A 14,713-nucleotide genomic window follows, 5' to 3' on the forward strand; every position below is an offset into this window, starting at 1 on the left:
GCTCCATATCCATGTTCATTAACTCTGAAAATTCATTAATCTGATCATATTTTTATCATTCTACCTTCAGCTCTCTTAAGGCCTATTCTTCATTGGTTCATCCTTGCCTCTAATCCCTCCAGCCTTCAGTTCTTTCCCAAGCCATCACCCTTATCTCAACTCCCTGGAGAACCATTTCAGCTCTACATTTATTCTATTGCTAATCATGCAAAGGAGACTAAGAAAAAGTACGGTCAGACAAGACAAATAGGAAGAGAACCCAGGATAGAACAATGACACAACAACTCAGAGAGCAAAAAGTATTAAGAACAATGTGCCTGACAATGTCGAAGGCTGGAGAAAGCCAAAGATGATGAAGACTGAGAAAAAAACCATTAGATTTGGAAATTAAGAAATCGTTGGTAGTTTTGGAAATGGCAATTTCAGTTGAATGAGACTGGAAGTCAAATTGGTTTCTTAAGGAAAAAATTCACAAACTAAGGCTGAACATTGTATTATCCTCAACATCCATTGTCTTTATTCCTACTGCTAGTGGAACTAGAGAAAATCATGACGCTGTGCTGACTGGAATACACTACAAATTTATGTCACATTAACATCAACTGGGCTTGCAGCAAGACAATCTTTTATGTCTCTCTAATTGAATAACTATCCTGTTCCCCATGGTGGCTTTTTAAAACGCTTTTATCCCTCCTCAAACCTTCCATGGCACCCTTAAACAAAAGGGCATTTGCTAAGAATTCCTCTCTCCCTTCTTCCTCATCTCATATCACTATACTGTGCTTTCCTTCTTTGCCCCGTGTCTTACATGACAAGATGGCTCTTCTCTTTAGGGAGGCAAACTCCATATTCCAAGGTGATCCCATTCCACCCCATCTTCCCTATCAGACTGCCCCCCTCTACCATCTTGATTTCTCATTCATTTTCCATCTCTCCCTGTTTACTTGCTGCCTTAGTGCTGCCTAAAAACATGTTCATGTCTTGCTTACCCTTTAAAAACTCTCACTTGATCCATCCATCTCTATTATCATCATTATCTTTCCTCCCTTTCATGGCTAAACTTCCTGAGAAAGTCATCTCTAATGGCATCTTCATTCACCCTCTCCTTTTTCCCTCCAAAAATTGAACTTTGTCTCAACCACAAAAAGTCAGGATTAGAGATAGATACACATGTAAATTTAGACAGAGTTCAACCTCTGTCTACATGTTAGGAATTTTGCTAATAGGATCAGAACATTTGTAATAGAACTCACAATTTTTCATCTAAAATAAACTCCCTACATTAAAAAAGGCCTCCATATTGAACCTATAGGCTATTACATTACTCTTGGGTTTCAAAATAAACCCATTAAAAATAAACTAATTTACACCCAGGTATTACAAGCACATATATCCTAGACAGATGTTTCAAAAGAACGAGTTAGGGCTAGAATTGAATGGGTAGAGAACTGTGGGAGAAAAAATTAAGACCCATAAACATATGGGTCATAATAGAATATTACTGTGCCATTAGAAATGATGAAAGAGGTGAAGAGAATCCTGAGAAGATCAGAGAATTAATGTAATCTGCACAGAACCAAGAGAATAATTTATATGATAACACTGTAAAAAGAAACCAACTGTGAAAGACCAGAGGACTGGTGATTAAGCAGTCTACCCACATAATAGAGAGGTGATGAACTTAATGTAGAATGAAATATGTTTATATTTGGATTTGGGCAGGTAGAATGGATAGAGTGCCAGGTCTGAAGTCAAGAAGAAACCACTCCAGTATCTTTGTCAAGAAAACCCCAAATGGGGTCACTAAGAGTTGGACACAACTGAAACAAATGAACAACAACAAATATCTGGATTTGACCCAATGAAAGAATTCATTTTCCTGACTACATATAGTTAGCACATATGTCCTGGCCAGGACAAATCCAAGACGGAACTGTCTATTTTGCTGTCTTCCTCGGAGCAGAGGGGGACAAACAGCTTATCCTAATACGTACATTCCTAAGCTTGGGGGCAGAATTTGGGAGGGAGCCAGTTCAAGTTTAAGACCCCATTCTAAGGGGAACAGCAGCAGCCTCTGTTCTGAGATAGTGAACAGTAGCAGCAAATGTGGTATTTATTGTTCCCCAGCAGCAACACTCAGCCTGGTCATAAGGAGCATTAGCAGCATCCAGACCTTGACAAAGGCCCCAACACAAAGGGATCAGAGGTAATGCCTGGGCTTGGCATAAAGCAGCAGTGGCAATGTTGTTTATGGCAGTACTTGAGCCCAGCAAAAGCAAAAAACTCATATTGGCCCCAGCCAAGAAAGCAGTGTCAAAGCACAGCAGAGGGGGCACTGCAAACAGGTCCACCAGAGCACCATGTTTAATTTTAGAACAGATAAGGACCCTCCACATTGTTGCCAGTGGCTAACTCCACAACTGTCCTTTGCCACGGGACTAGGGGATAGAATTATTGGGAGCTGCTTTGCTTTATAATAACATGGGGAAGGTAAAACTCTCTATAAAACTAACTACCCAGCCCCTACTGAAGACTTGTGCATTGCATGACCTTCTCATCACCAACAGTATCTTCCGTTTACCTAAATGCAATAAAACTTCATGGATGCACCCTTGCAGCAAACGCTGGAATCTAATAGACTACGTGATTATAAGGAGAAAAAAAAGACAAGATATGAGAGTGACAAAGGCAATGTGTGGTGCAGAGTGCTGGACTGATCATAGACTTATCTTTTCCAAGCTAAATATTCACATTCATCAAAAGCGCCACCCCCAGGGCAAAATGACTACCAGAAGAATGAATGTCAACAAATTAGAGCTCTTCTCTGAGCATGAACAGATTGTTGCTACCTTGGAGGGAAAGTTGAGCCAACACACAGTTGGCAATGGTGGAGCAGAAAAGGAGGAGGCAGCTTTCAGAGATTTGGTGTACAGCACTGCATTTGCTCATCTGGGTCAGAACACTCTCAAACACCAAGACTGGTTTGATGAAAATGATGGGGAAATTCAGAAGCTGCTAAACGAAAAATGAGAACTCCACAAGATTTACCAATAGGATAGTTCATCCGCCTCTAAGAAGGCAGCATTTAATTCCATCAAAAGCAAAATACAAGCAAAGCTTAGAGAGATATAGGATTCCTGGTTCAGTAAGAAGGCAGATGAAATTCAGTTTTATGCTGATAGTAACAATCCAAAGCACTTTTATGATTCCCTGAAGCTATTTATAGACCAAAAACCTACTGTGCATCACAACTACTCAGTGCTGATGGAGCCACATTGATTAGTGATAAGGACATGATCCTAGAGGAGCGGGCTGAACACTTCCATAGTGTTCTCAACAGACCATCATCAATCAATGCTGAGGCCACTGACCTTTTACCTCAGGTTGAAGTCAATTCCTCCTTAGCTGAACTTCCAACTGAAGAAGTGGTTTTGAGGGCCATTAGGCTCCTTTCATGTGGCAAAGCACCTGGTGCTGATTCTATAGCAGCTGAGATTTCCAAGGTAGGGGATCATTGCTCATACAAAAGCTGAATGAAATTTTCCAGGTTATATGGCAAGAGGAGGTTATTCCCCAGGATTTCAAGGATGCCTCCATTGTCCATCTCTATCGTTGGTTGTGTTTGTCCTTCGTTGCCAAAGAAGTCCATGACATCAGAGAAGTGATGACATGACTTGCACTTGACTTTGTTTTGAGTGAGGGATGGCTGTGCAAGGTCACCAGCCTCACTTCTTCTCCTGAGCCATCTGGGTCCAGTGACCAGATATTCATCAGGATGACCAGAGATGACCTAGGATGTACTGGGAGGCCCTGGGCCCTTTAGGCTAAGGTCTTTGCAGGCACTCACTTAGGGAGAGGCAATGCTCATTCATAGAACAGGCCTATTTAAGAAGTAGCCATGGCATTGGCCCCTTTAATGAGGCAAGGAAAGGGAAGGGAAGGAAAGGAAAAGGAAGGGAAGGGAAGGGAAGAGAACGGAAGGGAAGGAGCCAGTAAAACCCAAGTCAACTGTACACCTTTTTTGGCCATCAAGTACCAGTAATGGTACCAAGAAACTAAAGACATAAATATTAACAGCCAGATTTATTCCAATTTGAAGACTGCAATGATGTGTTACTTAACCCCAGAAAACTAGAAAAGAAACTGAGATAATTAAATATTCAGTAAAATAACAGGATCAGCATGTTTTACTGATGACAATAAAATTATTTTCAATACATGCCCTTTGTAAAAGAAGTAAAATTAATGTTACTACATAACAATCCTAAAGAACAGGTGGGCTAAAGAAAAAAATTACAGAAAGAAAAATAATTTCATCAAATAAATGACAATGTAGCAAATTTTTTGAGATGTAACTTAAGTAGTCCTAAAGGGAAAATTTATATCTCTAAACATTTCTATCATCAAAAAAAGGAAAAGAATATATCAAAGAATTACACATACAATTAGAAAACCAACTAATTAAGAAAACTCAATTAAACACCAAAATATAATTCCTGAAAATCCAAAAAGAGATTACCAAATTGAAAGAGAAAAGACATTGAATTAATAAATGAAAGTATCTGAACTTTCTTCCCTTTCTCTATACATTACGTAGGGCCTCCCCCTGAGTATATCACCTCCATGCAGAGGCTGGGTCTGTGACCTGGCACTGGGTAGAGGGTGATAAAGCTGCCAATTCACATCTGTCTCTGTAGTTGTACCATGGTATGTGAGTGTTGCAGATACTCCTCTAGATCTGGTGCACAACCTTGTGCACAACCTTTCCCTGGCTGTCTGAGTGCTCCACACATGGTATACTCCTGGATCAACTCAGTCCCCGCTGTCCATAGATATGCAGTATTTTTCTGTCTCCCTATGCCAACAACTCACTATGACTTCTGATTTCAATCTGGTGAATTTTCTAGATTTAGAGGAGATTGGTGGAAGACAGCTTGGCCACATCAATTCTGACCACTCCACTACCTTATCTCTCTAGAGTGTAAGCATTCTTTACTATTTTAATTAATTTATTTAATCAGTATTATACTAATCAAACTACCAAAAGAAAACTTTATGAAACTAGAAAAAATGATAAAATACAACTGGAAGAACAAAAGATCAAGAATCTCAAAGAAACTTACAAAAAAAAATGGGAATGAAGGGAACAGGTTGTCCTGTGACAGTCACAGGGGGGTCTTTCTCTTAGTCATTGCTGGCAAAATTCTTGCTACAGTCCTCCTTAATAGGCTGAGCCTTCACCTGGAAGATGGTCATATACCTGAGAGCCAGTGTAGTTTCAGAAAGGGTTGAGGAGAAATTGATATGGTGTTTACTGTCCGACAACTCCAGGAGAAATGCCAGGAGCAAAACAGCAGCCTGTAAACAGTGTTTGTAAATCTGACCAAGGCCTTTGACACTGTTAGTCATGAGGGCTTATGGAAAATTATGTCAAAATTTGGTTGCCCAGAGAAACTCATCAGTTTTGTACATCAATTTCATGATGGCATGTTTGCCCGGGTTCTGGATAGTGGTCAATGCTCTCGTGCCTTCCCAGTCACCAAAGGAGTGAAACAAGGATGTGTACTTCCTCCCGTGCTTTTTAGCATGATGCTTTCAGCCATGTTGTCAAACGCTTTCAATATGGAAATACATTTTACATGACTGCATGCGTATAGCCCATATCAAACTGCTTGCCATCTTAGGGAAGGGGGAAGGAAGGGAGGGAAGAAGAGAATTTGAAACTCAAAAGTTTAAAAAATGAAATGTTAACAATTGCTTTTACATATAATAGGAAAAAATGAAAACGATATTGTATCTATCCTGTACATAACCATATTACATGTTCCTCCAACAGAATATAATCTCTGAGCGAAGGGAATTGTTTCATTTGCCCAGGATCACACAGCTGGTAAGTATCTGAGGCCATATTTGAACTCAGGAGGATGAGTCTTACTGACTCCATGCCTAGCACTCTATCCACTGTGCTACCTAGCTGCCCTGTCTCTATGCCCAAATACAAATGCCAGGCAGGTAGGAAGCATTTAATAAAGGGTTAGTGAGTTGACTGACAAATCATATTATCATTATCAACATCATGATCTATGGGAATAAAAATAGGTTATTTTATCAACTTAGGAGCTTTTGAACTCAGGATCCTAAATTCATGGAGGGTGTTTAATAAGTCCTCAAGCTTTTCTCAACGTATGGTAAGTCTTCTTTGACAATCTGCAAATGAAAGAGTTTTTGCATAGGAACCAAAGCAAATGTATAGAGCATATAGTAAATAAATGTCTCTCCACCACTTTTGGTTTACTCTGTAATGGACTAACCAGATGACAGTGACAAGAATAGTACGTGATGGCCACACACCAATGCTGTGCAATGTGTATCACTGAAAGCAGTATTCACATCAATAACATCACAGAACCAAAGCAATCCCAGTGCCTTGCACATAATAAATGTTTATTTAATTGAGGAGTGAGTGAGCAGTGAAGAAAAGCCAGTGAGTGTATAGGAAGCAAAGTGCTTATGACAGTGAAGGGGAGAAAAGATGGCAGAGTCTAATTAAGGATTTTTCAGAATTGGGTAGATTTAAGCAGGTTTATAAGCAGCTACTGAAAAGAACCTGTAAAAAAAACAGCTAGATGACTTGGTAGAAAGACAACGACTGATGGGGCGAGCGCCCAGGAACAGGAGTATACAGGATCAATGTACTTGGCAAAGACAAAGGTCACTTCTTTCCAAAGAGACATAAGAGGTCATGTATGGGTGAAGATGTAAAAGGTTCTGAGGTGTTGAGCAGAAAGACAAAGGAATTCACAGCAGATAGCCTCTATTTTTTTTTCAATAAAGTAAAAGGCAAGGTTATTTTGATATTGGTCAGAGTTGAAGAAGGTATTGATTAAAGGGAGGGCATGAAAGAACATTGGAATTAATGTCACAAACCCACATTTAAACTCTGTCTTCCACACTGATTGTGTAACTTGGACAAATCACTGAGTCTCTCTAAAACTCAGCTCTCATACTTTAACAATGAGGAAAATAATACCTTCCTCACAGGGTTGTTTGTAAGGGAAGTGTTTTATATATTTGTAAAGGGATATTCCTCTTAGTTCAAACACATACACACACACACACACACACACACAACACACACATAACCTAGTATTATTTGGTTATGTACTTGGAGTCAGGAAGACTATATGGTTCAAATCTCACCTCTCAAAGACTGATCTGTATAACACTAGGCAAATTATTTAGCTTTTCTGTGCCTCAGTTTCCTCATCTGTAAAATTATTTAAAGGTCTCTTATCCAATTCTTAATCTATGATTCTAATTCTATAAAATTAGGGGTACTCAAAGCAGTTATTTACCTACCTTAGACAAATGAAGGAACTAAATGTACAAACAGAAAATCTTTCTAAGTGAAATAAAATTGCTATTTGTTGACAAAATATCTCCAACAGTCTACTACTGATCTCTAGTCTCACATCTCCAACTGCCTGTTGAACATCCCAAACTGCATGTCTTACGGACATCTTTTAACATGTACAAAAACTAAAATTAAAATTTAATATATCAAAAACAGAACCTATTTTCTTTCCCAATAACTCCTTCTCCTCCCTTCCAAAGTTCCTATTACTAGGGGCACCACCATCCTCCCAGTCACTTGGGTTTACAACCTAGGTGTCTGTAATGCCCAATTCCCCATTTGCCTTCACCACCAGCCCCATACAATCTATGGCTAAGTCTTTTCAGTTATACCACTACAATATCTTTAATAAATGCTCCCTTCTCTCCTCTGACTTCTGGCACTACTCAGATGTCCAGACCCTAATCACCTCCCACCCACACTACCTTCAATTGCCTGATAATTAGATGCCCTTGTTTCAAAACATCTCCCTACTCCACCATCAAAGTGATCTTCTTAAAGCACAGGTCTTACCATATTACCTCCTTCCCTCATTCAGTAAACTCCAGTTATTCCCAATCACCTCTAAAAATATAAAACCCTGTTTGGAATATAAAGCCCTTCATAATTTGGCTCTTCCTACCCTCCCAGTCTTGTAACACCTTATTCCTCTTGCCATGTACTTTATGATCTGGCAACACTGGCCTCCCTGCTGTTCCCTGCATGAGATACTCCTTTTCTCTACTTCTTCTACTTTCCCTGGCTCTGTTCCATCATGCCTGAAATTCTCTCCCTCATCTTTGCATCCTGGATTCCCTGGCTTCCTTTAAGTCTAAGATAAAATCCTACCTCCAAAAAAAAAAGCCTTTCCTGGTCCCCTTCAAAGCTAGTGCTTTTCTGTTGAGATTATGTCCAATTTATTCTATATATATGACTTATGCATAGTTGTTTGCCCATCAGACCATGATGCTTTTGAGAGCAAGCACTATTTTTTTTGCCTTTCTGTAGCCCGAGAACTTAGCACAGTGCCTGCCATATAATAGGGCACATAATGCCTATTGACTTTACTGTTAGCAGCAAGAAATGATGCTGAAGGCCAGTGCAGTTTAGATAATATTGAGCTGCTACTTGTACTGTTAAGTTCCTTTCCCAAATTCTCACCCCTAACTGTGTCACCTTAAGTCATATAGGTACCTACTTTCCAATGGTAAACTTTTCCACTGTAAACTCCACTTGTCTCTCCATTTCATAGGGTCGATACTCCCTGTAAGTTCTTCGTTCTGTCTTATCCAGTTTTACATCTGCTCCTCGGTTATCATTCCATGCCTGCTGCTCCCCTCTTTTAGCAGCTCGCTTTTGACCTGAAATTTGAAAAAGATGTCACAATGTAATACCTACATCAAAACAATACTGAATTTAACTCTGAGAAGGAATATTAAACTGCCTTGATAGGCAACATAACATAGTGAATATCATTCAAGAAAACTTTCAGTCGGGTAGGCCTGGATTGAAGTCCTGTCACTGATATTTATTATCTATGTGACCACAGGTAAGTCACCTAAACACTCAATGCTCAGGGCAAACTTCTAAGGAGAGAGACAGGCTGCAGATTTGTATCCATAGAAAGTTTCCACAAAAAGAATTCCCCACACCAACGAAACCACGGGTTCAAACTTTTTTTTGGTTATATTCTCCAATTTGCCACAAGACAAATACTCTTGTATAAAGTTCTTTAACCAATTATAATAATTCCTTGGTTCACCCATGTTTTAATAAGTATGGATAACGCAATAACAATAAAGTCACCATATTTCATTAGTTTGAATGACTAAAACATGATGGCCAGAGTTTATTTGGAGCAAGCAAATGAAAATACTGTGCAAACTATGGCTGATTCCTTGTACTTCGCAAAGGACACTCTTAGTGGATAGAACCCAACTCCATGTTAATTACAACTATTAAGAACAACTAAAATTACCAGTGAACCAGTAAATATTTTTTTCTATTTGTAATTAATATGTGTATTTTTTAATTAAGATTTTGTCCTCAATGAAATTTACATATGTGAATTCTGTTCCTCATATATGAAATTGATTTTGTCACTTTACACATTCAAAAGACTAAAAGTCAAATTATTCCGCTTTCAGCTGAAAGCTATGAACAGAAAACCTAGCAAAAACACATCTAATTTTAACAAAGAGCTTTATTTCACAGGTCAAGTTTATTGATTGTCCATTGACTAAGAGGTCTCTTCTATTCATATAATTTAACTCAGCTCTACCATATGATTTTTTTTCTTCTATTAGGATTTGTGGGTGTAAAAATTTAATATCACAGTTAACTATTTTGAACTATTGGAATGCTTATCAATGATATTTACTTTACACACCAGACAAAGAATTTCAATGAGAGTTTGATTCTAAATTAACTTTTTCCATGTAAAACTCTAAAGACCAGATATAAAAATAAAAGTTCTAATAAATTAAAAGATTCAATTTTCAGTAAAAAACATATGTGTCACTGAAAATGGAGGTAAGTTAAGTCCCTGTCCAAAAAATAACATTTCTTGATGTTAAAATATGGAATACTGCTATTATGATAGTAATTAGCATATTAAAATCTGATATGCCATAGATTTAAATTCAATTTGCAATGGTTGTAATATGCCTAATTCTTGAAAACGGTTTAAACAGGTTTCTATCTTGTAACAAAATTACAATCTGAGCTCATGACTTATTTGGTTCCATACAAAATATTGCTATATTCATAAATGTAGTATTATGGTTTTATTGAGCCAGAACAATGATGAAAAGACTGGTGAGAATGTTGAGAAGGCCAAAATCTCATGCAGTGTTAGCTCATTTGGCACATGTTGCTAAAACAGAAAGGGATACCATGTAAACTGAAATTATATGCCTTGGTAAGTATGATTATCAAAATGAATTAATAAATAGGAAAATGAAAGATTGTTCTAACATGTATTTTAAATTGAAGATTGATTGTGAACACAGTCATCATCACATGCACTAACAAAACATGTAAATGTGTTTTATCTATAAATAATATGAATTTTTCTTAACTTAAACTCAAAGTCATTTTAATGCATATTAAGAATCAAATGTAGGTAGGGGGGTCAATTAACTATGATTTTTAAAAATACCACTTGGGTAGAAAACTCCTCACAAGAATTTAGACAACACTCTTCTCTGACTTCAGTGTGTGTGTGTGAGTGTGTGAGAGACAAGAGACCAGACAGAGACAGACACATAGAGGGAGACAGAGAGAGAGAGGAAAGAAAATCAGGGTTGAGGTCCTTGCTCAGGATCACAGAACTAATAAGTGTCCACTCGAATATATTTTAAAAGGTTAGAATAAATTAATTTAAATGAAGAATCGTGTAGTTTTATATTTGCCCTTACTAAGACCTCTTTGCCAAAAACCTTGTCCTTTTCTGAGTGCTTGTCTTTTATAAACTGGATGAAGTAATCTGTATTGTAATGTTTTTTCCTGCCTTGAAAATCCTAAAAGATGTATATTATCAGTGGTTCCAATTTTGGAAATACAGTATTAGGAATTCACTGAGGCACAACCCAGTTCCTTTCTCTATGCTGGATCAGCAACTGTGAGTGCATAATGCAAACCTTGCATTTCACAGCCCTTTTCAATAAAGGGCTGGCACATGCAATTTGATCACTGATCAAAGAATTAGACAAGCAAGTTCATATAAAAGGGACTAAATAAATGGCATCTACAACAATTATCAGGCAAAAATCAAGTTTTTAGTTTAAGGACCACATCAGGGGATTTTGTATAGTTACAGAAAGGGAACTTCTATAGTTATAGTTACTAAGGAAGAACTCTGATAATCTCCAGAAACAAGGTCCACTTACAGGGATCTGCATTTGCTAAATTTACATTTTTTCAACACCTGATCAGCTATTTAAACAAAAGAAAGAAACATTAGGCATTTGCAATGAAAAAAAAATCTGTGATTTGTATAACATTCTCTGATTAATAAATGATCTACTAAATCACTTCACTCCTTTGAACTGTGGTTTCCTGTCCACATTAAGTTTTCACATACAAATAATGTTCTACTGGAGTGAAAACTCAGAGACAACAAAGTCCAATACCTACCACTTTAATAATATTCCAAGGCTGTAATCTTGGGACTTGCATTTTCAAAAGTACTACACAGAAGCTTAACAAGATAATGTCACAAAAACAAATGCTTTGATTTGCTCCTGGAGTCCAAGATATTCCTAAATGAACACAAAGCCTTTAGACTACTAAAGCCAACCAAAATTCTTTAAAATGAATCTCATAAGAATTGTAAAGTAATAAGATAGTGCAAAAACTTTCCTAGACAGAGGAAAAGAGACTACCAAAGCTGTTAAAATCAACTTTTAAAAAGTTGATTTAGGAACTTACAATAATGTTAATCATATTAGTTAGGTACCACTTAATATAAAGTTTCATACTAACAGCAGAGGGCAGAGAACACAAATCTTCATTTTTTGGAATAACACATAGAGTAAGGTAAAGAATTAACCTAAAGTTAAACAAAATGTTTTTAATCAATGGAAAAAAAATCTACATTAGCAGAGTTTTAACTTAACTACTTGATAATGACCTCACAGGTACCATATGAGCAAAATGGCATAGTACATAAACACAGCTTTCAAATGTCATCCCTAACTGGCATGCTAAAAATACTTAGTGACACATTTAGACAGTTTTGTAAAGGAATGTAACTAACAGTAAAACGATAGCTCTTGATTATACTTCCCAGGTAAAAATAATTCGTTATTATCTAGTGCCTTCAGACAAATTCTTAAAGCTTAAATTAGGCCAAATGACTCAGTGCTACTGATGTATGATTCCTTATACAAATGGACCTAGGGTCACTACAGTAGACAGCATGCATGCCTATGGATAAATTGAAAAATCTACTCCATTTCACTTTCTTTCATATTTAGGAGATTGCCACATTAAATCCTCTCATTTTAAACAGAAAGCAAATAGAGCAGTAGCTTTCTGCAAACCTCATAGCCATTGCCTGAATTAGACTGTGCAGAAGGCAAAAGTGGTTGATTGTCTTGTAGAGTTAAAGGTCATCGATTAGTGCACATTATCAGGAGGCAAGGCGAAATAATGAAATACATTTACTTTGTAGAAATATTAACACATCAACCTGGAGTCCTGATTTTCTACTTGCTACAAAGAAATAAGGCATCTCAACAACATTATAGAATCATTTTTGAATACACTCGGGTGGAGTGCAATCTCTCTAATATATCAGCAACAGATTGACATAATCCAAAATTCAAAACAAAAAACGCTGTCCATGACTGTACGTCAAATTTTAATACCAGATGATAATAGAAAACTTGCATAATATTATTTAAACTACTGAATCCCCCGGTGCCAACTTAGCACTCTAGTGAACTCTAGGCTGTGCCTTGCGCGGATGCACAGCCCTAACAAGTCAGCCAGGGATTGGTTCTGAACCTCAGGTAGCTTGAAATCAAATACTTTTAATGCCACCCTTACTATCTACATTCTCCCTTTTCAAAACAGAACTTAGCTGCTCAACATCATTCCATTACTTCCATACTTAACAGGTATCATCATTACCAGGTTGCTCCAGATAATCCAGGCTCTCATGTCAGCCCAGAGTCTCAAAAGTCTTCTTCGTTCCTTTCCCCCTTCCAGTATCCTCGACTCTGGGGCTACTTTTATCTCTGCCTCTCAAAGAAGAAATTCTCTACCTCCTCCCCCGCATTTAAACCAAAAGAAAGAAAGTATAATTTTTCCCCTCCAATTGTCCTTGGCAGAATTGGGGGTGGGGTTCCTTTGGATTTTCCAGGTCTGTCTCCACACCTCATTCTGCTAGCCTTCCAAACCCACTTTTGACACCCCTAACCCCCGTGCCCAGCTTTTCAGAGGGATGAGAGGGAGAATGCGATGGGAGAAAGGCCCGAGATGACGTCCCTCTTTCCCATTTTTCTCCTATCATCGTCTGCCTGCAGAGTTTCCACCGCAGCCTCAATACTTCCCTTGCTACCCTCGTGGGGGGATGGAGGTGGGGGTGGGGCGGAAAAGAACGGGGTCCTAGAAGATGTGACCATCCAAAGGGGGGATGGCTGCACACATTATGGTCCACAGATGGAAGGGAATACTATTGTGCCGTAAGAAACGGTGAAGGGGACGGGGCGAGGTTCGGAGAAACCTGGGTAAGATTCGTTTGCACGGGTGCGGGGCGACATCAGCAGAACCCTAAGGACGTCCCAAAGAACCGCGACACGGACAGACAGACAACTTTGAAGAGTTAAGAACTCTGCTAGACCGCGATGCCGGAGGCCCGGGATGCGGGAGAGCTACGCTTTCGGCCGCGGCCCATGCGGGAGCTTCCGGCCGGACTCTGCGGATCTCTCGCCACCAGGGAGGGGGGCGGAGGGGGAAAGAGGGTGGGCAGATTGGGGATAACTAAAAAAGGAGAAAATAAATAAACGGGGAAACGCTCCCGCAGCCGGCCGGGAGGGAGGGGCGTGGGCGTACCGGGCGGCTGCGGGCCTCCCCCAAAGCTGTCGGGCTGGGAGAAGGGGGAGGAGAAGATCTTGCGGTCTTTCTGGGACTCCCTCCGGCCGCCGCCGCCTCCGCCGCCGATGCCGCCGCCGCCGCCGCTCAGCCGGAGTCCCGCAGCCCCCGCCGAGGCGGGCCTCCGGCCCCCGCCCCCGCCGCCCCCGCCGCCGCCCGCAGCCCCCGCCGCCTCGTCGCGCTTCTTGCGCTGCTGCTGCTGCTGCCGCTGCCGCTGCCGCTCGGCCTCGCGCAGGATGTCGAACGGGTCCGACTCGTCGTCCAGCAGCTGGTGGAAGCGGTTGGCCACCGCGCAGCCGAAAGTCTCCTGCATCGCGGAGGTGGCGGCTGCGGCGGCGGCCACCGGGCTGCCCAGAGCCCCCTTCATGGCCGCTCCCTCCTTCTCTCGACTGCCGCCGCAGCCGATGCCAGTCTTTAACGGAGCTGGGAGCTCAGCCCCATCCCGCAGCCGCCCCCGCCGCCGCGATGGCCCTCAGCCCTCCGCGGTCCCCGGCCCCACTACCCGCACCCCCCCCCCCACAGCCAGCCGCCCCCGTCTCCCCGCCAGCCGCCGTAGATGTCCCAGCTCTGGAGGCCCCGCCCTCCAACCAATCAATGGGGTTGGTCACGCCCAGACCCTCCGTCACGGCCAATCGCCTGCCTTCTCCTGTCTCGTCACGCTAACTTTCCGCCCCGCCTCGGTCCGCCTACCAGCCCCGGGGAGGAGGTATTGACTCCAGG

The 14,713-nt window shown here is 40.5% G+C and overlaps 1 protein-coding gene across 1 annotated transcript in view; it reads right to left on the minus strand.

The window, feature by feature from the left end:
- Nucleotides 1–14,455, minus strand: part of HABP4 (hyaluronan binding protein 4) — a 43,397-nt gene extending 28,942 nt beyond the window's left edge. The window contains exons 1-2 of the mRNA XM_072596886.1: nucleotides 13,955–14,455; nucleotides 8,592–8,754 (exon numbers count right to left, since the gene is read on the minus strand). Coding sequence (XP_072452987.1) covers nucleotides 8,592–8,754; nucleotides 13,955–14,360 — 569 coding nt within the window. The 5' untranslated portion in view covers nucleotides 14,361–14,455. The remainder of the gene's footprint in view (nucleotides 1–8,591; nucleotides 8,755–13,954) is intronic.
- Nucleotides 14,456–14,713: the final 258 nt, after the last annotated feature.

The sequence above is a fragment of the Notamacropus eugenii genome, chromosome 3 (genome assembly GCF_028372415.1).
Source record: "Notamacropus eugenii isolate mMacEug1 chromosome 3, mMacEug1.pri_v2, whole genome shotgun sequence".
Classification (NCBI taxonomy): Eukaryota; Metazoa; Chordata; class Mammalia; order Diprotodontia; family Macropodidae; genus Notamacropus; species Notamacropus eugenii.